Here is a 26,891-nt window from a genome sequence, read left to right on the forward strand (position 1 = left end):
TCTCAGTCTAGGGAAATCCAAACGATCAGTTATGCATTGCCCGACGTTTCGGTCGGTTTTTGTTTCCTTTTTTTAAGAGTAAAACCATAGAGGTAAAACTGTCTACCGTCTGTCGTTAAATTGTGTTTGTTGCCACGATAAGCGTATTTAGTTTGGAGGAACTTCCTGTATGGTTCATTGAGTTGGATTTTAATTAACATGGGACACTATACGACACTTCACTATACAACGGTCCTTCCTCAAAATAACTGGCCACAATAAACGGCTGAAACAACGGGCAATGCATAATTGACCGTTTGGATTACCATAGACTGCGAAAGCCATAAAAAATAAATCTCCCTACTTACCAGTCGAACAACATATTAAAATTAGATTACAACTTATAAAATACATATTGTTTCACTAAATATATGCTTTCATTTATATTTGCATCACCAGCTTGAAAAGTATACATATGGTTCAAAGAAGACAGGTACCTATATTTCCGGTTTCGAGGTGAACAAATATTGATATTAGGTATATTAATATCAGAAAAAAAATGCGGTAGCCTTGAATAACGTAGAACTACGGAGAAGTTCCAAGATCTGTTAGGCTAAGTTCTGATAGTTTTAGGGCAGTTCTATAGGTTTCTGGAAAATTTCTAGAAGTGCAGAAAAGCTCGGGAAGTTTAGAGATCTTTACGGTAGTTTAATCAATTTCAGGCTAAATCAAGAAACACCATCAGGCGCCGCTGGGATTTTCTGAGGCATAAAATCACTGATCACACCTTCCTTCGCACAGAATTACCCAATTAACCGCCAAGCCCGATAGTAGCCTTCTAATCGCCCTTTTTGCAATATAACGTTGCTATAGGGTTTTAAAACTTTATATCAGCCTATATCAGCATTATATTGCAAAAAGGGCGATTAGCGGGCTTGTTGGTTACTTGGGTAAAGCCGTTGGTCCCCGGTCCATGAGTTGATGAGTTCATAGGTAGGGTCCTGGTGTGGGAGCTGCCTTCTTGACGTCGGTAACCATTGGTACGGAAAACAAGATTGACGGATAACAAATTAAGGAAAAAAGGGACACTATCAAAAGAGTAGGAAGAATTTCAGGAAAGATTGCTGGTTCTCAAAAATGTAGGAAGAAGTTCCAAGGAATGGAAGAACATACTGTGGATTGCGGGTAAGTTTTATGAACAGGCTGCAGGATAGTAAGGGTCTGATGTTCGAGTTTGATGTGACCATCCCCTCCTTTCCAAACAATTTCCAGCTGTGTCCCAGTTTTATTATCCTCCTGTTTCTGTGCTACTTGAGTAACTTCAGTAATGTCCAGACTTTCTGGGAAATTTAAAGATCAGTTAAGGTTAGTTTCTATAAATTAAAGACAGCACCATGAGATTCAGGATAAATTAAGAAGTTTCGAGAATATCTGGGATGTCCAAAGAATTCCTTAAAAATGTTAAAAAATCTTTCGTCATATTTTGGAACAAAGATCCAGAGATTTTTTTTTCCCTTGATTTGTTTTCCGTCGATCTTGTTTTCCGTGCTGAGCACCGACGCCAGGAAGACAGCTCCCACATCTCGACCCTATCTATCGACCCATCAACTCATGAACCGGGGACCAACGACTTTACTTCCCACGTGATCAGAGATGTTATGCTTCAGAACATCCCAGCGGCGCCGACTGGGATTGAACTGAGGCCTGCTGGGGTGAGAGGTAATCACGCTTACTACTACACCACCGGCACCGCTAAATCCAGAGATTTTCAAAGGAGTTTTAAGGTTTTTTTTGACATTTATTTCAGGGCAGTACCAAAAACCTCAGGTGACCTGCGAGAACTTCAGAATAGCATGTCAGGGAAGATCAGTTAACCTCAGGGTAGTTAAATTTACTTCAAAGAAATCGTAGAAACTTTAAAGACAGTGAATTTCCAAAAACTTTAGCCAATTTTCGAGATTTTCAGAGCAGTCCAGGGAGCTTCAAATAAATTAAAGATTTTTAGGAAGCAGTCAGGGATGTTCCGAGTATTCTTAGGAAGATCAGAAAACTTCAGAGCAGTTCCGTTAATTGAATTGAGGATTTTTCAAGAGGTGTTTAGGAATTATGGACTATTCCGAGAATTTCAGGAATGTACTAAACATTTATTGTGAGTTATTAGTTTCAGAGGAAGAAAATTGGTGGAACGTAAGAGAAGTTCAAGGAGTTCATTGAAAATTTAGGGAACTAATGAAAGAACGGAAGCTCTGAGCAAGTCTAAAGAAGCTCATGGAAGATTTGAGTTTTGGAAGTAAGTATAGAAAACTTCAGATAAATTGCGGGAGCTTCAGGATATTCAGACAAAAGAATTTGAAGGCATTATGCAAATATGCGGGAGCGTATTTCCTTGAGAAAAATCAAGGAAGCCTAGAGAACTTCGTTGAAGGTCAAAGGTCTTCAGGACAAGTCTTATTACTTCAGAAAACTCCAGGAAAGCCTAGGCTTTCGAGGATGTTGTAAAATCTTGAAGAATTAGTAATTTCATAAAAAAGTGCTGATTACAGTTTTATCGTCCAGAAATTTAGTTTTCCATCAGGTCTAGAAGTTTAAGATTGTAAAGTTTTATGCGCTGAACAAAAGACGGTTAAGGTTTATGTCTCCTGAAGCAGGCCAAGTCCAAAGAACCCAACATCGGACACAAAAGATCGTAACGTTTTGACCAGGGTGCTCTGCGAATTTATTTTGCAGACATTAAAGGAAAGACGTTTTCGAGCTATCGATTAACAAGCCTGATTTTGACCCATCGTTAAACTGAAAAGCCAGTATCCTGAAAAAGAAAAACAGTGCCTTTTTGTAAATTTTATGGCGAGCTCATTGCAGACCAGTTTTACCCGTACCTAGTTTTTATTAGAGAGAACTAAATTGTGTATACATTCTTTACTAACAAGTGTGGCCGCTCCTTAGAGCAGAGCATTGATTTGAGGAGGGTGGGGGTGCACATTTGAAATATCATTAAGCAACCAGCTCTAATTTTACCATGACAGCACTGAGCAGTATGTTCACAGACAAGTGTTCTGCATTTTAAAATTATTTCAGTTTATGGACTTTCAATTATCATACTTTTTTCCGTGTTGAGTATATTCATCAATGCTTCTTCTTCACATTTCAAGCTTATTGCATATCACATATTAGCTTATTGCGTGTTCTCAACTTAGTGTTCTAGATGCACTTCCACAATAATTAATTGAGAGCTTTCGATGCCTGTACCATTTTTGCATTGGTATAATTGTAAAGCAAGTCCAATCATGCTTATATGCTCAGGGATTGCGATAAATTTTCCAACCCGAAAAATTCCTTGAGCGGACCGGCCACCTCCAGCATGGTCTTGCTTTGTAGCTGCGCCTTTACCGACTGAGCTAAGGGAGAGCTTATGCGAACATTACTTTGATCTTTTGTGATAAATTCCCTGTTTTAATATTGATCTAGGTTTTCGTAACAGTCGAATTAGTTTGAAGTGATACGAGGGACTTGGTGGCCTAGTGGTGACCGTTTTTGCTTACTAGCCAGTAGAGTACTAGATGGTTAGTTCTGATTAGTTAGCAATTTGCTTTTAACGCAGCGGTAGTCTGAACATCCTAGAGAAAATACCTTGAAATTCTGACCAGTAACTTTCTAGACAGCTTCAGGGTGGCTTTCACTCACTTGTTATAAAAAAAATGTATTTTGATAACTAGTTCTTGTAAGTTACAAAAAGAGGTTGTAAAGTATGTGTTTAACTCATAAAACCTGTCAATATAACTTTCAGAGCGTCACAATTGCCGATTTTACGATTCGTGAGCGCTCACTCTGAGTAAACGCTCACGAATCATAAAAACGCTAATTGTCGGGCTCTGAAAGCCAAATTGACAGATTTTAAGAGTCAGATTAATACTTTACAACCCTTTCGTGTAACTTACAAGTACAACATATTATTATAAAATCTAATGATTTCATTATTCCGAAAAACATTTTTTTTTATAGCAAGTGAGTGGAAGCACGGGTTGAAACAGTTGACATTTTTTACTACACTCGCTTCGTTGTCGTGCGCGACAGTCTGTTTGTATTCGTACTCTCATGCTCTACCATCGTCTCTCTTACACAACACAAACGGTACAACAACATTCGAGAAAAAATAAAATTATCAAATAACTATCACATGACATGTGTGATTTTGTTCTAATTACTCAATTTAGTGTAAATTAAATCATTTCTGATCAGAAATGTTATAACTAGGGCATCGTTGCTTGCTATTTTCAGAATTCACACAAGCACAACATCAGCAGCTCTTATTATGAGAACAACTAAAATGCATACATTCGTGACGGTCCTCGGCGACAGTGTCGTATGACAAAACCTGTCAGATAACATTTTAGTTTGGTATTTTAATTTGATAGCTGGTTTTGCAAATGTCGGAAGCAATGGCAGTCAATTATCATGGAAAATGCGTCGACTAATGTGACCGCTTACAATACTGAATGGAAGCAACCCTGGATAGCTCTGGCGAAATTATTTGAGTAGTCATGGCCTTCCAGATGATTGGCAGTAGAGTTTGGTATTCTTTCACTACGTGACGCTGTTGTGTATTTATATATAAAAAAAAAATACTATTTTGGGTAAAGTTGTTTGAGAGACCATGCCCTTCCGTTTGGTGAACAATTTAGTTAGAATGTATGTGAACTGCTTGAGTATTTTTTTCTCTAAACCTTGGAGACCTGCTACGGATTCGGTAATTGCAAACCAAAATATTCAAGCTGTCAAAAATACCGTGTTGCCAAATATACCATAACATACGTATTTTACAAACAATCGCAGCTTGTTCTATAACCGTCAATACCAGCACAATCGTCACAGCTGTGGCACACTGCAGCACACCGAGAAAAAAGTACACCCAAGGTTGGTGTGCGGGGTGACCTACCTCTTGGGTAAACCCAATCTTGATAACCGATCCAGGTTGGAACTGAAACAAAAACAAATTCGGCAAAAGTCTTAATCATTTTTGCATTTGTAAATTGAGTGGCAAGCACAATAATAATCCAGTGAAGTCAATTAAATAATCCAAACGAACTCGCTGGCACGGAATGGCTGCACCTTAACACATAAGGCTATTATTAGGCCAAATGTCAACTCTCAAAACTTATCTTTCTCTAAAAGTATCACAGCTCTTAAGATCTCATTCAAATGTGTCGCCCTTCGGTTTTCTACTAGATTTGACGGTTTATAGTTTATAGTACACTCTAACTAAAAGAAAACGCCCAATTTGGTGCCGTTTGTCATCAGTTTCGAACACCACCATCCATTTTCTGCCATATTTTTGAGCAATAGTCGTATGAACGATGCTTACCACCTGTACAGTCCGGACAGATCGATTTTTACCGTAGCGAGGACGAACCGTGGCGGATCGATTTTCCGCGTAATCCTCTCCGAATGTGTCACAACCATGTTTTGTTCTTGATTTTCTTGTCGCTTTTGCATGCATGTTCAATAGTAATTGCTTAGTGTTATTATACTATAGATGGCTACTTCTGGTAACACTACGTGACTATCTTTGAATCCTATGTTCAAAACGGCTACAAGTTTACTGATAAAGTTTCCTACGTATTCTTTCTATTTTCCCTCAAGGCTGTTTTTCCTCTAATGGACGAGTTTTCGTTTTTGGTCTACCGACTCTTCATTTAAGATAACGTCTGCAAAAACACTACCCCACGGTTCCCATGGTTTATCCTCTGCCGCTTGTCCATCCGCCTAAGCCCACGTTCGGATAACGATAACGAGATAGAGCTCGAAAAGACATGGAACCGTGGCTATTATGAAGAAACGCCTACCATCAGAGCTCGAAAGTTGATGTTGCTACACTGCGAGTTCTAAGTCGATCGAAGAAGTAGGAAGAAACTTTTACATGAAACTTGATGCTGAGTCAGTGTTACCGAAGTAGTCGAGCAAATATTAATCACTCGAGCCACCGTTGCCGAGTCCTGCTTTCACGTCCTGGGGCACCTGGGTGGAAGAATTTCAAATAATTAATGCAAATGAGTTCGACCTATGTTGGCAAACTCCTATCCCTTTACTCACCAGCTTGCGGAAGCACTCCTCGAAGAATATCGTCATTGATCGATAGAGATGCTTTTTCACACCGAGCAGGTTGTGACCCTCATCCGGGTAGATCAGTTGCTTATACAGGGCTCCCTTCGCCGATAGTTCTTTCGAGAAAATCATCGTCTGCTGGAAGTGCACATTATCGTCCGCAGTGCCGTGAACCTTTTTCCGGGCGAAACCCAAAAGGAAGAGATATAATTTAATTTCCAACGCGCGGCTTGATAGCACTCGTATCCCTTCTTAAATGTTTTCGGGCGGCCCGAACACAACCACGCACGCATTATAGGTCAGAAGGTTTGACTGCCACGGGAGATGGGAAGCAAAGGGCAGTAGACGCCTTTTTTCGGCCGAGGGATTTTCGACTAGACTACCCCCGGACGGTGAATAATTAAATGATTTATGACTTAATATGCCCTATCCGGTGGGGTTGGTCGAGGAAGGTGTTCCGTTTCATGATTGGATTCAGTTTAGAGAGTGCGCTAGTGTGTGTGTCATTGGTGGAGCTTGAATACATTACCGGATGATTCGAAGTTTTTGTCAAGTTAGCAAAACTAAAAATAAGTAGGGTAAAAATTCAGAATCGAGTCTAACGAATTTTCGTAGAGAATTGGTGTTCAATCTACAGAAAAAATCTTGGAAGTAACTTCGGTAAAGTTCATCAACAGCGAACTGGATTTCAAATGACAAAATAAAACAGATTTTAAGAAGGAATCGCTTCTAACTACGCCTATATGATGACATCCTCACAGCATAATAATAATAAAAACCTGGTAACAAACATTCATCGCATCCCCAGCATAGGAAGTGTTGTTTTTCTTCCCACGGACGATTTGTGGTTCTCACTCCTCAGTAGAGGAAGAATCCCTCCAGCAAAATACGGCCACTCAGCATCAGTAGGGGGCTACCGGCGGCGGCCCGGGCGTACGTGCGCGTATGTGTGAGAGTGTTTAGTCGATGAAAAGCTCGCTAATGGACTCACCATAAGAAATTGCTTATCACGCAGCTTTTCAGCGTGTTTTGATAAATCGCTATCCTCGTAGCCCTTGTAATTGTCGGTCACGTTCGGTAGACCCATGTAGCGCTCCGTGTACGTTGAGTCTAGGGTGAAATGAATATATATATATATATGTTCCAGTCGGAATTAATTACGCCATGCCAGACAGTCACTCTATGGGGAATATCCGCGCGCCAACCTACCGTAAAGTTTCCAATTAGTAACGGGCGCAACACTGATACCACACTGGAACAGCGAGGTTGGGCTGGCCATTGCCTGAGCAGCTGCGTAACCACCATAGCTCCAGCCCCAAATGCCCACACGTCGTTTATCAACAAAGTGCAAACTGTCCCGCAGATACTCGGCGACCTCTAGCTGGTCGGAGACCTCAACCGTACCGAGCCTGCGGTACACCTCATGAAGAAGTTGATAGCCCTGACCGCTGGAACCCCGACCGTCGATCTGGGTAACGATATAGTCTTTCGATCCAGCCAGATAGGTGTTCCAATCGATGCGCCACTTGTCGGTCACTAGCTGTGTTCCCGGAGCGGAGTAGCTGAAATGCAAATTGATAAAGATCCACCATGTGAGATTATCTTCATGTTATTGAAATAGACTGGCACTTACACATGTACAACCATCGGGTACCGCGTGATTTCATCTTCCCGCAATCCCGGTGGCAAAAACAGACGCACCTGGGCGTGATATCCTCCGGAAATCATGACCGGAAACGATTTCACCTGTGGCAGTGCCACTTTTGAAATCCTTTCCGCTAGTGCGGTGTTGTTTTGCAAGAAGAACAAGACCTGCGTTGGACTCTTGGTCGGATCTATCAAAATCCGATATATGGCACTGAATGGCACCACTGGTCCGAGACACTCGATCAAAGCAAATTCGTTACTGTTGGGCGCAAAGATGGCCGTAAAAAATTGACACGGTGTCGGTGGGCTTGGCGGTTCTTCTGTTGGCTGTCGTTTTTTCTTCGGTGATGGAGTTGTGACGGGAATTTCAATGTACTCCTCCTCTTCCTCCTCCTCGTCACCATGCTCTTCTTCCCAATCGTCGTTCCACTGCTGTTGCACTCGGTTGGAAGCTTTCACTTTGGTCACGTGAGCATGGCCGCTGTGCTGATGGCTACAGGTCAGGCATCGAGGGGCACGTGGTGGTGTGCCCTGTTTCGGTGGCAGTGATGAGGCACGATACAGATGTTGCTGTCCGGGCGAGTGCTCGGGGATGCCCAGATAATATCTGAAGGAATACGAAAATACAAAAAATCCAATAATGATAATCCTTCTGGCAGAACTGTGCCGCAAAATACCCACACAAAATTGTTGGTCTGATCCCAGTGGAGTATTTTGTTCACCTCGAAGTGGCCATGTGTCAATGGAATAATTCGTTTTTTGCCGATGTGTACATGGACGAGATGTCGAAAATGTCCTGTAGGATAAATACAGCGAGAACAAAGAGCTCAATGAAAACAAATGGCATATATGTGTTGGCTGTCAGCTTGTGGTTGATTCGGTTCTCGCAGACTCGTTCGGGTTTATGGATACGAAAAATCATAGAGCAAACTTGTAATGGTGGGCAATACATTTGGTATGTAAAAAAACAAGTTGTATGTTCAGCAAAGATAGAGATATAGACTATTCTGAACACCTCGTCCCACCCAGAAGTTTGAACGCTGTGTTCACACCCGCTAAATTGATGGTCTGCATCGAAAAAACATGAATTTGGAATGGATAACAGACGATGCCCTGGGCACATAATGTCATTTCATAATTTTTTTTTTTTTTTTTTTCATTATAGTCACTTTAACGCTCTTGGGTCATTCGTGACTTGTCCGGGGGTGAGATTTGAACTCGTGACTTTGGCGTGAGAGGTATGGATGACCACTTCGCCGGGGTCGCCCCCATTTCATAATAATAAATAAACTTGAAATAAAAAAAGAAGGGTAGGGTAATGAATTTTGATTAAACCTATCCTATCCAATTAATTTTAAGGAATGTAGGAAATGTCGAAATTGGTATAGACGTGTTCTACAAAATTTTAACAGAAATAATTTCGGAAGAAATACCTTTGAAGAAAAAAAGACGTAACAGAAACACTCAAAATCCAGTCTGGTTTAACAGACAAATAAAAAAACTTGAAAAATCGGAAGCAAAAAGCACATAAAATTTATAAAAAACACAATAGTAGTAATAATTTATTAATTTATTTGGATCTATGCGATCAACTGAATTTAGCTATCAGTACTGCATTTGAAGAATATAATGCAAAAACTGAACGTAAAATAAAGTCCTGTCCGAAGAACTTCTTTAATTACGTAAAAACGAAATTAAAATCTGACAATTTTCCTTCAATAATGCATCTAGACGAAAATGTCGGCGATAGTTCGGAAAAAAAAACTGTAATCTATTCGCAAATTTTTTTCAAGAAATTTATACGACATTTTCTGAAGAAGATCGTGACCGCGATTATTTTGCATTTTATCCAGAATTTTCAAGGGACATTGGCCTCAATCAACTTCAAGTGCAGGACATTTTGCAGGCTTTAAAAAATTTAGATGCCTCAAAAGGTTCTGGACCTGACGGAATTCCTCCAGTATTTATTAAATGTCTAGCAATGGAACTCAATGCTCCATTGTTTTGGCTTTTTAATATGTCCCTGGAATCCGGAACCTTCCCTAAAATTTGGAAAAGCTCATTTCTAGTACCTATCTTTAAATCTGGTCGAAAATCTGACGTACGTAATTATCGTGGTATAGCCATTATCTCTTGCATTCCTAAGCTTTTCGAGTCAATTATCAACGAAAAATTATTTCTCCAAATCAAAAATAGAATTACTGACATGCAACACGGCTTTTTCAAGGGTAGTTCGACCTCGACCAACTTACTTGAATTTATAGACTATTCATTGAATGCAATGGATAATGGAAACCACGTAGAAGCTCTCTATACAGACTTTAGCAAGGCATTTGACCGCATTGACATACCAATGTTACTCTTTAAACTGCAAAACATTGGAATTAAGTCAGGGCTCCTGAAATGGCTTCAATCATATTTAACTAACCGCCAACAAATGATTAAATTCAACGGAAAGAAATCAAGCCCAATTCATGTCACTTCAGGAGTCCCCCAAGGCTCTCATTTGGGACCTCTCCTTTTTATTCTATACGTAAACGACATATCTTACATTCTCAAAAAACTTAAATTGCTTAAATTATGCCGACGACATGAAGCTGTTTTTGGAAATAAGAAATGAAGAAGACATCAATATATTCCGGAATGAAATACACATATTCTACATATGGTGCAAAAAAAGTCTACTAGAATTGAATGTAAAAAAATGTAACTTAATATCATTTAGTAGAAAAAGAACAACTTCAAACATTTCAATTGCATTAGGAAATCAAACTGTAGACAAATGTGAAAGAGTTAGGGATTTAGGAATTATCTTAGACTCTAAGCTAACTTTCATAGACCATTACAATACAATTATTCACAGGGCAAATATCAAGCGCTTTTGCTATAACTTTCAGGACCCTTACACAATTAAAACACTATATATTGCCTATGTGAGGTCAATACTGGAATATTGCAGCATTTTATGGTCTCCATTTTCAATCACGCACGAAGAAAGATTAGAATCAGTACAAAAACAATTTCTATTATACGCTCTTCGTAAATTAGGTTGGACTTCATTTCCTCTTCCATCATATGAAGCACGCTGCATGCTTATAAACATACAAACATTAAAAGAGCGTCGTGAATATGCAATGGTTTCATTTGTAAATGATATCGTTTCGCAGCGAATTGACTCAACAGAACTTTTATCAAAATTAAATTTCCATGCACCCACTCGGCAACTCCGAAATCGAAATTTATTTGCCATTTAACATCATCGCACAAATTATGCAAAATATGGGCCATTAAACCGCATGATGGCCTCTTACAATAAACACTGCGAAACCATCGACTTTACAATGTCTCGGCATAAACTAAAGCAATATTTTTATTCCATAAGAAATAACAACTCATAAAAGAAAAGACAAGAAAGCTGACACTACTTTTTTATATAAATATATATTTAAGAAAACAAAACTGTATTAGTTGTACTAGTCTACGTTGGTTGGCGAAATAAATAAATAAATAAATAAAAAAAATGAATCATGGATAGACCTATTTTTACCGGAGCTTATTTATTCCATTTATTTATTAGTAAACTTTTTCTTAAAGCTCAGAACTATAAAGAAAAAAAAATGATTTTAACGTTTAACATATATTTTATAAGAATAATTCAAATAATTTTGGTTTAAAAATAGATCATTTTAACTCATTTTCTCAACAACATGGCTCACTTTAGAGCGTTTACAAGAGGAATGTTTTATTTACATATGGGTCATTCCAGCTCAAGTGGGTACATAATTTTGAAATGTTGTGGTCGATGTCACCGATTTGAGCCAAACGATTTTATACTAAAGTGCCTAGATCCTTCTGGGCTACAACCCTGGATTTTCGAGATTTAAAAAAAAATAAATTTCAGTAGAGATTATTCCACAACCAAATAAGCTATTCGTTATAGTAGAACGTGAATTCGAATGTTTTTTTTTTTAATTTGGATTTACATAGGTGTACTCACATTTTGTTTTTGTTATAGTAACTACAGTAAACAGACTGATTACCAGCAGGTATCCAAATTGTTAAAAAATGGCCTATTTTAACCATGGGCGGGATTTTTTTATTTTTAATATTTTTGGCTAAAATTATCACCACACTTTGGAAAACTTCTGGACTGGAAATAAATAAAAATATATTAAATAGCATTGATTTTCCACCAGAAAAGCTCAAAACTACCACTCACTCATCTCGTCATATCTCAAAAACTATTTGTCCAAATCATTCGCCCTTGGAAACACATCAAGTAGAAGAGTTTTCCAATGTGTGGTGAAAATTTGAGCCCAAAATATTAAGAAATTAAAAATCCCGCCTATTGAGAAAATATGCCATTTTTTGACAATTTGGATACCTACCGGTAATCAGCTTGTTTACTGTTGCTACTACAACAAAAACAAACTGTGGGTACATTTATAAGAATCTACATTAAAAAACCTTCCAATGAACGATCTAAGATCACGAATAGCTTATTTGGTTGTGGAGTAATCTCTTCTGAAAGATAAAATTTTAAAAAATCTCAAAAAATCCAGGGTTGTAGCCGAGAGGGATCTAGGCACTTTAGAGCAAAATCAAAAATGGCGTTTGTTCAGAATGCCAAAATAAGCGTTTTGGCCAAGTTTGACTCAAATCGGTGACATCGACCACAGGTGGTGTACCCACTTGAGCTGGAATGACCCAAATTCAAAAATTTTGTTCATTATAGTACTATCAAAAGTTGTAAACTTCATGTTAGCAGACTTTTAATGCATTAATTATACTAAAAAGTTTGAATAATTGACAAAATTCCTAATTTTTATTTGTATCATGGTTGGACCTAGTTGTTTCCTGCATTGGCTGCCAGGGGCGCTTCGGTTCGTTTACAATTTCCTTCGCGCGCAGCAGATTTGAATCGATGTTATCTCGTCACGGTAGCCGTTAGCCGTTGGTCAATTGTTAAAAAGGTCTAAGGAAACAAGATATTCGAACGAATTATCTTTTCAAATCTAATGTGATTTGAGGTGTCACATAATGAGTTTTATTCGTTTGAGGTCGGAATTAGGCTCATGCCTCATATAAACCGGATCATGTTCTGGCCATATTTGTGGAACCGGTTGACCGATTACAAAAAAAACAAATCAAAAGTGACCATATTACCTTTCATTTGGTAAGCTGTTGCGTTCATTTCGGTTTAGTAGTTGCCGAGAAACATGTCACAATAAAGTTTTCCTTACACACATACATTCACACACACACATTAGCCTGATTGAACATTTGAAATTTTCACTCCACAGTGTTCAAACAGGTCCAAATCAGGTCCTGATAAGCCTCCCAAACTTTGAAATTTTTTCGTAAGGAACTGACTGGGTATAAACCATTTCAGTGCCAACATTTCAAAGGGGCGTAATTGCTTTTGTAAGCAATGGTTCCAGCTATCGATTTCTCGCAAATAAAAGCCCAGCCCTTTAAATTAATACTGCTAGCTGTTAAAGGAAACATTTATCTACCTGCTGGTGTTATTAATCTTCATGAGTAAGCTTTTATTCGCGAGAAATGGATGGCTAAAGCCATTGTTTACAAATGCAATTACGCCCCTTTGAAATGTTGATTTGAAGTTTATATGAAAATTACTAAAGGCTGACTAAAAGTAAATTGGTACGCTAGCACGCCTCTACACGGGAAAAAAGAGTTCCCATATTCGTGAACCACAGCCGTGAACCATAGTTCACGGTGTATATTTGAGACAATTTTGTTCTGGATAGCTGGCCGTGATTTTTAGTTCACGGTCCGTTCCCGTTTTCGGGAACGGATTTTTTTCCGAGTAGTGTTGGGAATTGAACATCTTGGACAGTGGTTTGTTTACACTTCTATATAAACCAACTGATGCAAGTTTGATCAAAGTAGTCGATCGCGCTTATAAATAACGTCAAATGGAACTCGAAAGAAGAAAAATAAAATACCTGGAAAATCCGGACTGTTCCGGTTTCAAGCTGGCTAAAGTGCTGAAGATGCCGAAAACAACAGTTTTTCGAGTGCCCAAAACCTACAAGAAAACCTTGGGTGTGGAAAGGAATCAGTGGACCTACGGAAAAACAGGAATCAGGGATCGTCAGCTGCGCAGCAAGGTGTTGAGGTGGGTTAAAGCTGACCCCGGTCTTTCGATCCGAGATGTGGCCAGAAGGTACAACGCCAACTTTCAAACGGTACGGAACATCCTTGCCAAGGAAGGATACAAGTCGTACAAAGCAAGTAAACATCGGAACTGGCACATGAAGCAGAATTTCGTGGCCAAAAAGCGTACAAGGCTCTTGTATGACAGTGTTTTGACGAAACACAAGGGCTGCACTTTGATCGATGACGAAACATATGATTTTAAGCAGCTTCCCGGTCAAAAGTTTTTCATCGCAAATGGACGTGGGGATGTGCCGGGAAGATTCAAGTTCGTGTTTGCCGACAAGTTTGCGAAGAAGATTATGATTTGGCAAGCGCTTTGCAGTTGAGGCCTGAAAACGGATCCATTCGTCATTCAAGTTTACATCGAAGAATTCCTGAAAAAGCGTTCATCAGCAAGGATAGGAAAAATTTACCTCCCTCTCCCCTATCGTCATGTTTTCCCTATACCTAATGCATTGCTTGTCATAAAATCTTAGACACCCCCTACCCCTTAGAGCGTGAAATAATATATGCATCAAAATTGGGGGTTATATGCTTGTTGATTAGGACATATTCAAAGATTTTCCAGCTGATTGATACTTTCGGAAAAGACTATTGGATATGTTCTCAACATTTCGTAGATTTTTTCTATTATCTTTGAACTTCCCCGAAGTACTCTGAAGTACGAAGGATTAGTTTCTGAAGTTAACAAAACTTTTCTGAAGCACGTTGAACTTCCCCGAAGTACGCAGAAGTTCTCTTCTTCCTATTTTATTTTTTATCATAAAAATGACTGATCAGCAAACAAAGCAGTCAGAGAACAGATACCACGCTTTTTCAGCAATGCAAGTCATCAAAAATATCAGAACGGATACCGCACTTCTTCGGCGGCAAAAACACTGCAGACAGCGAATCGAAAGCGAACGCAATTAAAACGGTGCAAAAACTAACGAACATCGTCGTTGGTTTGAGCACGCCCATAAGCCGCCATGCAGCTAAAATGCGGTAAATTTTCCGCCGTGAATAAATCGCGCCAGTATGGAGGAGCCTTAATACGCCGATGCACACCGCCGCCGCCGATCAAAGTCAACGGCGTCACGCAACTACGCCACCGCCGCCGAGGCAAAAATGGTTTCCACGCCGCCGCCGCCGATGTCCGGCGCACAGGTCAATTTTGTTTTGTTTATTAATTTATTTGATAAGGCTCAACCGAATTAACTTTACAGGGCCAGGGATTCTACAATACAATACATCTTAAAACTATAGTCAAAAGGTACAACACAATAAACATTTTATCTTCCGCTATCCAATAAGCCTCCTCCACTAGAACGAGAGCCGCTTCCAGTGGTTTCATTGTATGGCAGATTCGCCAATGAGGGTCAGACAGAGCGCTTCCATTGCAACAATGAACGCAAAACGTGGTCAGCACTCAATCATTCATCACGAAACGGTTGCTTTCCAAAGTCGACGCCGCATCGACTGAAAGAACTGCTGATAAAGAACAATGAGGAGAACCACACAATGGTTGCTGCCGAGTAAACAGACGATCGAGAGTGGCCTGCTTTTGTCGACAGCCGAGTGAACACTGAGGCGTACAGGTCTAGTTTTAAATATTTTATTTTTAATACAAAAAAGCGTGCTAACAAAAAGTTCGAAAATTTTACCAAAAATTCTTGTTCCACAATTTGTGTATGTTTTCAAGTGTGTATGGTTTTTTTTTAATTTTTCAAAGTTTGCATTTTTCATAGGCTTTTTAAAAAAAAGTTTTTTTTAAACCAGGCATGGAAATTTTGAGATATTTCGATTTTTTTACATTTATTTTTGAACTTTTCTTAAAATTAATAATCGAACAGTTTTTGTTTATTTGTCTCAGAAACATTTTTTCCTATGCAACTTTGTTTCAGACGTTAATTGGATCAAAAATGCCATTTCCGTGCTAATTATACGTAAAAAATGGCATTGGCGCCATTTTAAAAATTCAAAAGATCCAAGATGGCTGAATTTTTGCAAAAATGTGAATCCATAAAAACAATAGCGCAAAATTTCAGACAAATCGGAGATGGTCGATTAAAAAACATTTTTGACGTAGGACTACGTCTGTGATTTCTATATGGGGGTACACTTTGTGAAAACCAAAAATGGAACATGTAACAAAATAATTAATAACGTTAATAACTCAGCTGCCCCTGGACCAATTTCAATCATTTTATCACCAATCGATTAGATATGTTTCTGCGCATCGACAGAGAAAGAAGTTAGATTGTGACACCATCTTTGCGGAAGAGTTTTGAACTATTTGTTTATGTCAATAGATGGTCCTTTTTATGATGAGAAATTTTGCCGAAGACACCAAGTCGCGGAAATGCTTCGTTTCGGAGTTATTAATTTTGATCCGCTAGGTTGCATTCCTGACTCAGTGTGCAATGTAAGCATTAGACATTTTAAGAAATTGCGCTTGGTGTTTTTCTTGCCTGCTGTCCTCTGTCGCCATATTGTCATTATGAAAATGTCATTAGCCTTGGAATAAAATCCAAGAAATTTCAATAAAATAATGGCTAAATAAGAGATCCGAAATGATTTCCAGTGTGCATTGGTATGAATTTATGTATTTAGATCAATTTTCTGTAAAATTAAGGTGATTCCATCAAATTCATTTGATTTCTGAAACAATCTTTTTTGTTAACTTGAATTATTTTGGAGGCGCATTTATTTAACGCTCATATTATCTCAATATACACGATAACATTTCAAGCGCATATGTTTTGGAACTTCTAAAAAGTAATATATTTTCTTTAAAATTTTCACTAATGTCGCCATGAAACAAAATTGATTGCATGGTGATCTTGACACCAACACTCAAACCTATTTTTACCGCTAAAGATTTCCATTTGGAAAAAAAGTTTCAGCAGAACAGAACAACAACAAGCTAATTTATGGCGGTTGCTTTGAAGCCAATAAAAATTAAATTGGCTTTATAACTGATTTTCACCAAAGCGTAATAAAACTGCTTGGATACAATATTACTCTTATAGAGGCTATGAGAACCTTTTGTAGAGTATGAGGCTTCCTGACAAAAGGTTTTAAGACAGCTTTATTGTGATTCTCAAACATGCTTTATAAACCTTATCAAGAGTGGTCCACTAAGCTGTATGACGATCTTATAGCGGTTATCAAAAGGTTGTGCTGGAGCTATTAATTTTATTGGCGGTTTTATGAAATTGATCTCAATAACCACTAATAGAGTGCAATAAAACAAGAAATGCTACTTGGGCGGTCTCTGCTGCCTGCAAACAGCGAGCTGCAGCCCACATGAGCATCCATAGAAAGAGGAAGAAACTGCACTGCTATTGATCGGAATCAGTAGCTCTTCGTGAGTTGCTGTCGGTCATCTACATATGTCAAGCGCGTCATTCTAATGAGTATAAACAGAGAGAACCCCACGTAGTCCTACGTCACCATTGCGTATAACCCTATAGGGCTGTCCCTTGTAGTTTTCTTTTTCGCTATTTTGCCTGGAATTGCTCAGACCATCATAAAAAATGTGTGCACATGGAAAAAACATTATTCATTGAACGTTTTAAGTAATTTGGTGTAATAGATAAAAGGTTACAGCTTTTTATGTGTGTGCCTTTTATATCGAATACACCCTTTATGTAAAAAAAACATATTTTTTTAGTTAACGGAAATCGGAACCTGCTGTTTCACAAAAAGTGGTAGCAGGTTGGTTACTTCAGCAAAAACATGCGTAATTAAATTTTCTTAAAGGGTCTTTAACCCATAATTAACAACAACAACAAAAAAACATGTTGGAGAACGTTAGCTTATTTTTTTATAAGGCATTCATTTTTTCTAGGCTCATTTGCTGTAGCATTGCGGAGCCAATATTCATTGTTTAGATCACAAAATTACTTAAAACTATCATAGGTAAAGCGGGGGCAATTACTCGCGGCTATCTCGAGATTAAGGATAACAAATTGTAACAATTGGATGGCAGGGTAGAGATTGAGAACACAAGGTTTGAAGATAAATTGCTCTTGATCTCGAACTAAGCGACTTACTCCTTTTGGTTTGTTTTTTCCGTCGATCTTGTTTTCCGTGCTGAGCACCAATGCTACCGACGTGCCAGGAAGGCAGCTCCCCCACCTGGACCCTACCTATCGACCCATCAACTCATGAACCGGGGACCAACGGCTTTACTTCCCATCCGAAGGAAGGCATGATCAGAGATGTTATGCCTCAGAACATCCCGGCGGCGCCGACTGGGATTGAACCCAGGCCTGCTGGGGTGAGAGGTAATCACGCTTACCACTACACCACCGGCGCCGCTAACTAAGCGACTTACTGATGAAAAAGATAAACACGGGGGTGCACCGATGGGCAGCTAACAACTTGGGAGAACACAAGATGACACTAACTACTAAATCCTCAGATCTATACGTTTTAATAACACATAAATTAAATTCAAATAGTCGAGATCTCAGCTAGCCAAGACACAGGTGTAGGGTAAATGACCAAACAACATGCTCGTTATCGTGATTACCACGCACATAAGTTGCTGCCTGAGAGCCCAAAACGTTAGCTTAATAAAACCTATTTTCAGGAATCACTTATCAAAACTTGGCTTCAGCTTTGAAAGAGTCACAATGAGCGATTTTTAGATCGCACTTACGCGAAGAGTGAAGAATGAAGAGTGGGTGAGATAAATGACAAAGTTGCTTATTGCGGCTCTCATGTGGCAAAATTGGCAGGTATTATGTGCCAAACACAAACTTTACATCTTTTCTTGTTGTTTACATTCGGAAACTTTTTCACTAAGATGTTACATGAAAACATACATAGATTTTTTCCATCTAGTTTTTCACGTAAATTTTACGTTTTTCATATGTAGATCGATTCAAAATTTTTGAAGCCAATTCACTTTATTTTCATGTAATATCTAAGTGAAAATTACTCAAAGCAAGAAGATCTCTGCCCAATCCAATAGAAAGCAACATAGATTTTATGGTACTTTCTCAGTGAATTTCATTATATTTTCACTTGAATTTTAGTAATTTTTTTGTAGCATGCACATTGTTCTTAGGTGTTCTAAAATTATGTTTCTAAACCATACAAATAACTGGAAAGCAGATTTTATGTGGTGACGAAATCGAGGTGGTCGATGAGTTCGTGTATTTGGGCTCACTGGTGACCGCCGAAAATGATACCAGCAGAGAAATTCAAAGACGCATTATGGCAGGGAATCGTGCCTACTTTGGACTCGGGAGAACGCTCCGGTCGAATAAAAATCGCCACCGCGCGAAGCTGACTGTCTACAAGACGCTCATTAGACCGGTGGTCCTCTACGGCCACGAGACCTGGACTATGCTCGTGGAGGACCAACGCGCCTTTGGTGTTTTCGAACAGAAGGTGTTGCGTACCATCTACGGTGGAGTGCAGATGGATGACGGAATGTGGAGAAGGCGAATGAACCACGAACTGCACCAGCTGCTTTGAGAACCATCCATCATCAACATTGCAAAAATTGGGCGACTACGGTGGGCTGGGCACGTCGTAAGAATGCCGCACGATAACTAAGTGAGAATGGTTCTAGAAAGCGACCCAACAGGAACAAGAAGAAAAAGCGCGCAGCGGGCAAGGTGGATCGACCAAGTAGAAGGCGACCTGCGGACCCTTCGCAGACTACGAGGCTGGCGAAGTGTGGCTATGGATCGAGTAGAGTGGAGATGACTTCTTCGGACAGCAGAGGACAACAAGGCCTTAGCCTGATTGGTAAGGTAAGTAAGATTTTATGTCAAAAATATTTTTGTATTTATTTTATTGTTTATTAGAATACATATTATGCCTTATATATTTAAGCTATTTCTACACAGAAATAAAACTTATTGTCAATGCACCCGGGAAGCTATCAACCATTTGAATATCCATATCTGTTTTGTAGATAGTACCTTTAAATTATAGCATATTATTAATAAATTATGTATCATGTCATGTATTACTTGTCAGAAAATTTAATAATTCCAATGGAATTTGCAAATTCAGCAGCAACTTGTTAGCAAAGCACCGTTCGGACGCCATGTGAGATTTTGTTTGTGCCATCACCATTTAAAAAATTTCACACTATAAATTCATGTAAAATGTAAGTGAATTTATGTCACTTGAAATTTATCTATATTTCATCTAAATTTCAAAGCTTATCACATTGCGTTTAATATGATTTGTAATGAATGATATTAGCGTAATGTACATTACAGATTATATTTATTATCTGAAGGTTACGTGTTTTTTTTTCAGTGAAATTAATGTGACTAATTTTTGGAGTGCACACAAACAAAATTTTATCATAATGTGGATGTAATGTCGGCCTAAATGCTCCTAATTTGGGCCCATACAAAAATTCAGCAATCGACTAAATTTTCAATAGCGACCAAAAATATCCCTTAGTACAGTCCCAATGACGCGTTCATCTAGATAAAATTGATAAATAGCAGATTTTTAGCCATGGGCCCAATCTTGGATCCATAGGCCAACATTAGAGCCATTTTCCCTATCTTATTATTCCATAATTTCATAAAACATTGTTTAGCCAAAATTAATGGAAGGCACCCTGATTTCAACTGTAAATATGATATTAATATCAAAAATCATCCCAAGTGCTGGCCACATCCCTTTGAACCTAACGACTGAATACAGAAAAACAAACCGTTCTACCCTTGCCTGAGAGTTGAGTTATATGTTAAGTGTAATGGCGGCATCAGTAATTTTTCACACTGGCTCCTGTTGTTCTGACAGTTACGTTAGTACCTTTTTCAGCTCTACTTTCATGGAGCACCGTTTCGATTTTTTTCAGCGATACAAAGCAATTACCATTTATCTCAAAAAAACGGGATGTTCGACACGATGTTGGAGTATGTCCAATTAGGGCTCCCCTTCTGTGGTTGGGTAAGGTGGAAAGGTTACACCACAGACAAACGGATATAATACTCGACATACTGTTCATCGTTCAAACATTTAAGGGTTGATTTCAAATTTATTAGTTGCCCTAGTTGCCATTGGTGGCCTCGCTTTGCCAAGCGCTAGAGCGTTTGACATTTGAAAACATTGCTCGATGCAGAATGATCAACAGATGGCGGAAGAACGCATTTTTACAATAAGAACTATTCATAAGTGTTATGTTGCCTTATCTGTGGTTTCACGCTTGGTATAAATAGGTCCATTACAATCAATATACCCGTACCCGTACGTTGCACCGTAGTGGTTGTAACGAAATGTGAACCAGAGCATCGAGCACCGATAAAATTAACATTCATACGCAAACAATCCCGCGGCTACGACTACCTGCTACGTACCTGATGTTCCGTCTCGCAGCGGTGAAATGGCAATATAGGAGCTTCCGTTTTGGCTGAAGAACGGCACTGACATTTCGTCGACCCATCCTCGTCCGTCGCCACTGATGCGGTGAGTCTGGGAATGGAAAGATAACAGGAAAATCGAAATTGGGAATCGGTAGGTAAGTAGGTAGATACATGTGTGTAATTGAAACCGAAAGAGAAGCAAAAGTTGAATTGATAATCATCTTCCGAAAAATTTATTTTTACGAGTCAGTGGTGTTCACGGTCGTTTTATGAAGATGGGTTATGGAGGGTAGCATTTGGGGGGTTATACGGATCTACTTCCCTTCCGAAGAAAAACGTGATGATAAAAGATTTTTCACCTCACGATTTCGGTTGGGAGTGAACCCAATCCTACGTTCCAATGTTTGTATATTTTTAAATTTAGGGCAGCATAAAAGTGTCCAACTTCTATAAACTTCCAATCCATGAAACAAAGGGAATTTTCGGTTCCCCCATTTTCAAGTTTCATCTGTTGAATGAGCACCGACCAAGTCTTACGATTCTCAAGCTTAATGTTTCGTACGAATCTTTCCCATGCCAGCTAATGCATTGCTAGGGAATGGAGATTTATTGTTTCAATTTCACAGTTGAAAGCTCCAACGACTCCGTTTCGGTAATCTATTCCGTTGGTTTGGATTTTTGTCCACGTCCTCCATCCTAGGTCTAGAATCAAGTTCACTAGTGGCAAAAACCAGTAGACCTGCTTGCAGCACCGTTCTATACCAGTGTTGATTGGGGATGGAGAAAGTAAACTGCTAATGGATGGCGACACGTGCTAGCTACCACAACCCGGGCGAAGGGGTTGGAAGATCTCGTTGGATTTCTGACTAACTGAGATTTAATAGATGCATGGGTAATCAGTGTGCTCGTGTGACACGGGATTTCGACTGTGTGGGATTGAGTTACTTGGGACATTTTTAGTCAGTTGCAGACAGTTGTGCTGACGTTGGGAGGTCCATTTGCAAAAATGACCATTGAAATCCAGGGTTGAAATTTTTAATCCACAGTTTTGAGTCACCACATGTAACCAAGGTAATCTACTTTAATATTTCCAAATGTTTTATTGAAAATTACACAGAAAAAGATTCTGAATTTTAACTGAAATCTTCTATCGTTGAAAATTGCGATATAGTTGGCATGAACAATAAAATTGTTTGCAAGCTTGTATTCAACACTGCTGGTTTATGTGATATTGCACTTAAATTCACAAAAAATATCGTGTAAATTTACGCCAAATCTAGCGTTAACTACGTGTGCGCCACGTGACGCAGAAATTTACATGAATTTTTCAAACGGTGTATGATAAATCCCTAGAAATTAGCATGAGTGCATCCCAAGAAACATTACAAAAACTCAATTGTTATTTACAACGTTACATTTGTGTGACCTGTGACCGTCGGTTTAGCTAGCACCAGTAGCATATATCAGCTCTACTTCAACATTAAATAAAGAAGGAAAACAAGACAAATTACCTCTTGACAGTACCACATCGGACTCTTGCACAGCGTAACGACCGAGAGGTTTTGCGGTCGGTTCATCCAGACGACACTGACCTCGGTCTGGGACACCCAGGCTGCACTGGTGAAGTAGTGTTCCCTGTAACGGCAAAAAAAATAGACACAGCATAGGTAAGAAGCAATTGTGAACCTGGTACTCGTGAAAGGATATAAATTAGTTTCCCGGATCCTAACTACTGGGGTCGATCGAGTTGTAACTATTGATGAAATAAAATTGGCACCTAGGGGAGACGTTAGTTGTCGAAAGCATTCAACAACTTGTTTCCGACCAACAACAACACCGACGACATCGACATCGCTGACAAAAACGATCGGAACCAATGCGGAAAGTTTTTCCTTCGTCGGAACGGTCGATAATTGGGAACTCGGTTCGTTTGTTGTCGCACTGCATTCTCTCTTATTGCCGTCGCGTTGGGTTATAGAATTAGTTCGGTTCGGTGGAAACTTTTTAATTGTATTTTAGTTAGACATTTGCCTAGCGAGTTAAGTGATACTGTTTGGAGGGGTGGAATTTTCTGTGCAATATTTTGACGAAAAGTTTTGTTGCAAAGTTGTGAGTATCAATTTGCACAACGTGAAGTTCAGTGGAAAGTTGTTGGTTGGATGTCAGTGCTTTGGTTGGAGTTGACTAATTTCTGAACATTTTGAAACAGAAAAAAAACAGTGCTGTTATGACCAGGGATGCAATAGCACTTTGGAGCATCTTATATTTAATATAGACATTTTACGTTACATTCAGTTAAGTTGTTAGTCAATCTATCTGAAAATTGCTATTATTTACTTGTACTAGATTCGTAATTTATAAGAAGTTAGTTTCTTTTGTATTTCTTACGTCGAAAATGGTTTCTCAGCTGTTTCTGCGATCTTATTTAAACTCATTTAAACTGAAAATACATTGGCACACTCTAAACATGTATTTTGAGTCAGTTTTATTAAAATATGTTCATTGATATAAGGCATAGGTTCCCAAACTGTGTATTTCCGATTGTTCGTGAAAAAATGACACCTTCCGTATTTTTCGCTTCTATGTTAAAACATTTTTTACCCTTCTTACAAAGAAGGGTATAGATATCACTTGAAAAACCGACTATCGATCCGAGGCCCGGAGGGCCGAGTGTCATATACCATTCGACTCAGCTCGACGAGATCGGAACATGTCTGTGTGTGTGTGTGTGTATGTGTGTATGTGTGTATGTGTGTATGTGTGTGTGTATGTAACGAAATGAATGCGCTCACGTTTCTCAGCAACCGCTCAACCGATTTGGACAAACTTGGCCCCAAATGATATGTCTTGGGGTCCCATTGAATGCTATTGAACGGTTTTGGAATCGGTGAACCGGTTCCGAAGATATGGCCGGAATAAGATCCGGTGAATATGGGCCTTCACGCTGGATTTAACGGAAAACGTATTAAAACCATCATGCGACACATCAAATTACTACAAAATTCAAAAATAAGATCAATGCAAGTCGTGTTAAGTGTTCCAGACCACATTGGACACACTTGGACATGTTCCGGGTACCCCGGGGAAGTTGCTTGAATATGAATTGAATTAAAACCCATTAAATCACATTAAAATACGATGATAAGGTGATTGGTAGCCTCACCAAATAGACTACACCCGGATATATTCCGGGTACCCCCAGGCAGTGGCATAGCGTCACTGGATGACACGGGGGTGGGGGGCTTGGTCACTGATAATGACAATAAAATAAATAAACTTGAATAAGTAAGAAGGGTCTGATCACACCATAGGTGGATAAATTCGGGTTTTTAAAATTTGGTTTTTGTGAATCTTATTCTATCGAATGAGAATGCAGGATGCATTTCAATCATGTCGAAAATCTCATGTAATTTGTATGGCCACAACAATAAACAAATGCAGTAAAAGCAGCGTAATGTCCTTTCATTCGATAATTTTGTTCCTTTTGGCAAATAATTATTACACCATATTTTCGACACGATTGAAGAGTATCCACTTTGATGTGATATTAAATTATTTTTTGCTGTGTAGTTAATTCAAAAGCGGGACAATCGGAATCAAGAATAGACAGTGATTCTACAGCTTCTTCAATCTGGAATCGAGAGAGTGTTGCTTCATTCATCAAAACGAAATCCAAGATTCGCATGTTCTGATTAGGAATATAGTTTACTTGAGACAGACCATGCAAACGCCAAAATCGCGATTTTAACCTTATAACCTTTGTTACTACCGTAACATAGGTATTAGAAACGATTTTTACACGTCCTGCCGTCTGTGACCGATAGCCATCCACACAAGCTATCTCACCTGTATAAAACATTCCCAATCTATAGAACTCGGCTCGATCTGGCTCCACAGTTTGATTACGACATCGTAGAATCAAATTGAACATAAAAAAAAGACCCGGCAAGATGAAATTTGCTGATGTATGTGTGTGCGTATGTGGACGCGTTTCATCTAGGCAAGATTTTTTCGAGATGGCTTATCCGATCAACATGGTTGATACGTGCATGTCGTTTAACTCCGTTTTTTTTAAGTCAGGGGAAAGCTTAATGTTTAGTTTGGGCGTTATCATCAGAAGAAGAAATCGTACGCAAAATCGTGGAATGTACGTATTCCAATAGACCTTTTCGATGCTTAATCGTCTTTCTCTATCTATCACACATGTATAAATGTATGTGTATTTTCCCACTAATCTGTTTGCCTCTTGCTCGCACTCGTTGGATTTAAATGGTACACGGTTAGAAAAAAGTACCCAAAAGTAAGTTCTTTTCACTCATCTCGGCACTATAGTGCAGGAACCCAAAAATAGGTAAAGCGGGTCAAAGTAGTTTTCATTTACTTGTGTGCAATTCGTATGGAATTTTCCACTAGCTTTCAACGCAAAAGTAAGTTAGTTGTACCCAACAGTAGGTAAATATTATTATACTCAACGTTGGGTTCCCACACGTTACTACCCCTGTTGGGTGGTTTTGCTCCTCCGTTTTTGACAACATTAGAAGGAGAAAAGGAGACAAACTAGTCAAAAGTAGGTAAAAGTGAACTGGCCGTTGGGTACTTTTTTCTTACCGTGTACAGTAGTGTGCGCCGATTAGACGTCAAAAAGCTCTATACGACCAGTCAGATGTTGTCCCTTCAAATTTGTGCACAGCCGATAAGATCAACCCAAATAAAAACCTCAATAATCTGCTGGAAATGAGGAAAATTTACGAAAAATTTACTCAGTCTAGTAGTAGTACCAATAGTTAGAGAAATTCCAATCGTTACTGTTATCATATTCTGGAATTTTTTCCTTGAAAAAGTGCCAAAAACGCTGCAAAACATAAATCAAATTTACTCATTGCTGAATTTCTGCACTTTTTGCGATGAGTGAAGTAAAATCAAATTTGGGTTGATCTCGTTGGCCGTGTACAGCGAGTTGTTTCACCTTTCTGCACACGTTATTTCAGGCATAACATTTGATAACGGCACAAAAGCTTTTGTAAACAAACTTTCTAAGGCCCTTTACACGCGAACCAAAGTACGCCTTCGCAAACCAATACCACTTTCGGAAAGGTGAGAGTTGCCCCTATCCGATGATGTTGTTGGTTTGCGTGAGCATACTTCGATTCGCGTGTAAAGGGCCTTAAAAAGTTTGTTTACAAAAGCTTTTGTGCCGTTATCAAATGTTATGCCTGATTTCTAAACAGTCCAAATTTCAGTTAGGATCTTCTTATTTCCATTAGAAGTAGGGCTAAACAAGGTTGCAAATGCTCATTACAGCTTAAATGCTATTTTTCGGATTTACTAAGCTATGAAATATTTTAATGGTAATTCTTATTTACAAGATGCAAGAAGAGAAGGTAAAGTATTTGTATGATACATAAAACATGTTATACCCCGTTTACATTACAGTCTATATCACGTAATATAGGCTGTCTTGCAAAGAGCACTCATACATAGGATTTCCAGTGAAAACAAGATGTATGAGTGCTCATTGCAAGACAGAGGATATCACGTGATATACGCTCAAATGTGAACGGGGTATTAATTCAACTTTCAGAGGGTCACAATAGCGATTAGTTGTAACGATGAGCAACGCGATAAGCGAGCAATCAGAGATCATAAAATCGC

General features: G+C 38.9%; 2 protein-coding genes across 4 annotated transcripts in view; both read right to left on the reverse strand.

The window, feature by feature from the left end:
* Window positions 1-907: 907 nt before the first annotated feature.
* Dpp10 (Dipeptidyl peptidase 10) overlaps window positions 908-26,891 on the reverse strand; it is a 587,790-nt gene continuing 561,806 nt past the window's right edge. For 2 of the 3 annotated variants that reach the window (XM_065225206.1, XM_065225205.1), the window contains 8 exons: window positions 22,751-22,874; window positions 21,234-21,348; window positions 8,407-8,521; window positions 7,712-8,332; window positions 7,288-7,640; window positions 7,070-7,188; window positions 6,067-6,252; window positions 908-5,991 (listed from right to left, as the gene is read on the reverse strand). In XM_065225206.1, coding sequence (XP_065081278.1) covers window positions 5,941-5,991; window positions 6,067-6,252; window positions 7,070-7,188; window positions 7,288-7,640; window positions 7,712-8,332; window positions 8,407-8,521; window positions 21,234-21,348; window positions 22,751-22,874 — 1,684 coding nt within the window. In that variant the 3' untranslated portion in view covers window positions 908-5,940. The remainder of the gene's footprint in view (window positions 5,992-6,066; window positions 6,253-7,069; window positions 7,189-7,287; window positions 7,641-7,711; window positions 8,333-8,406; window positions 8,522-21,233; window positions 21,349-22,750; window positions 22,875-26,891) is intronic. The other variant, XR_010517761.1, reaches the window with a different exon arrangement.
* The window catches only part of LOC135703887 (putative uncharacterized protein DDB_G0286901), a 115,947-nt gene continuing 113,234 nt past the window's right edge, over window positions 24,179-26,891 (reverse strand). Inside the window, exon 2 of the mRNA XM_065225254.1 lies at window positions 24,179-24,410. The gene's annotated coding sequence lies outside the window, so the exon portion shown is untranslated. The remainder of the gene's footprint in view (window positions 24,411-26,891) is intronic.

Source organism: Ochlerotatus camptorhynchus, unplaced genomic scaffold (assembly GCF_037179485.1).
Source record: "Ochlerotatus camptorhynchus isolate MF236.1 unplaced genomic scaffold, CSIRO-AGI_Acam_v1.1 ptg000222l, whole genome shotgun sequence".
Lineage (NCBI taxonomy): Eukaryota > Metazoa > Arthropoda > Insecta > Diptera > Culicidae > Ochlerotatus > Ochlerotatus camptorhynchus.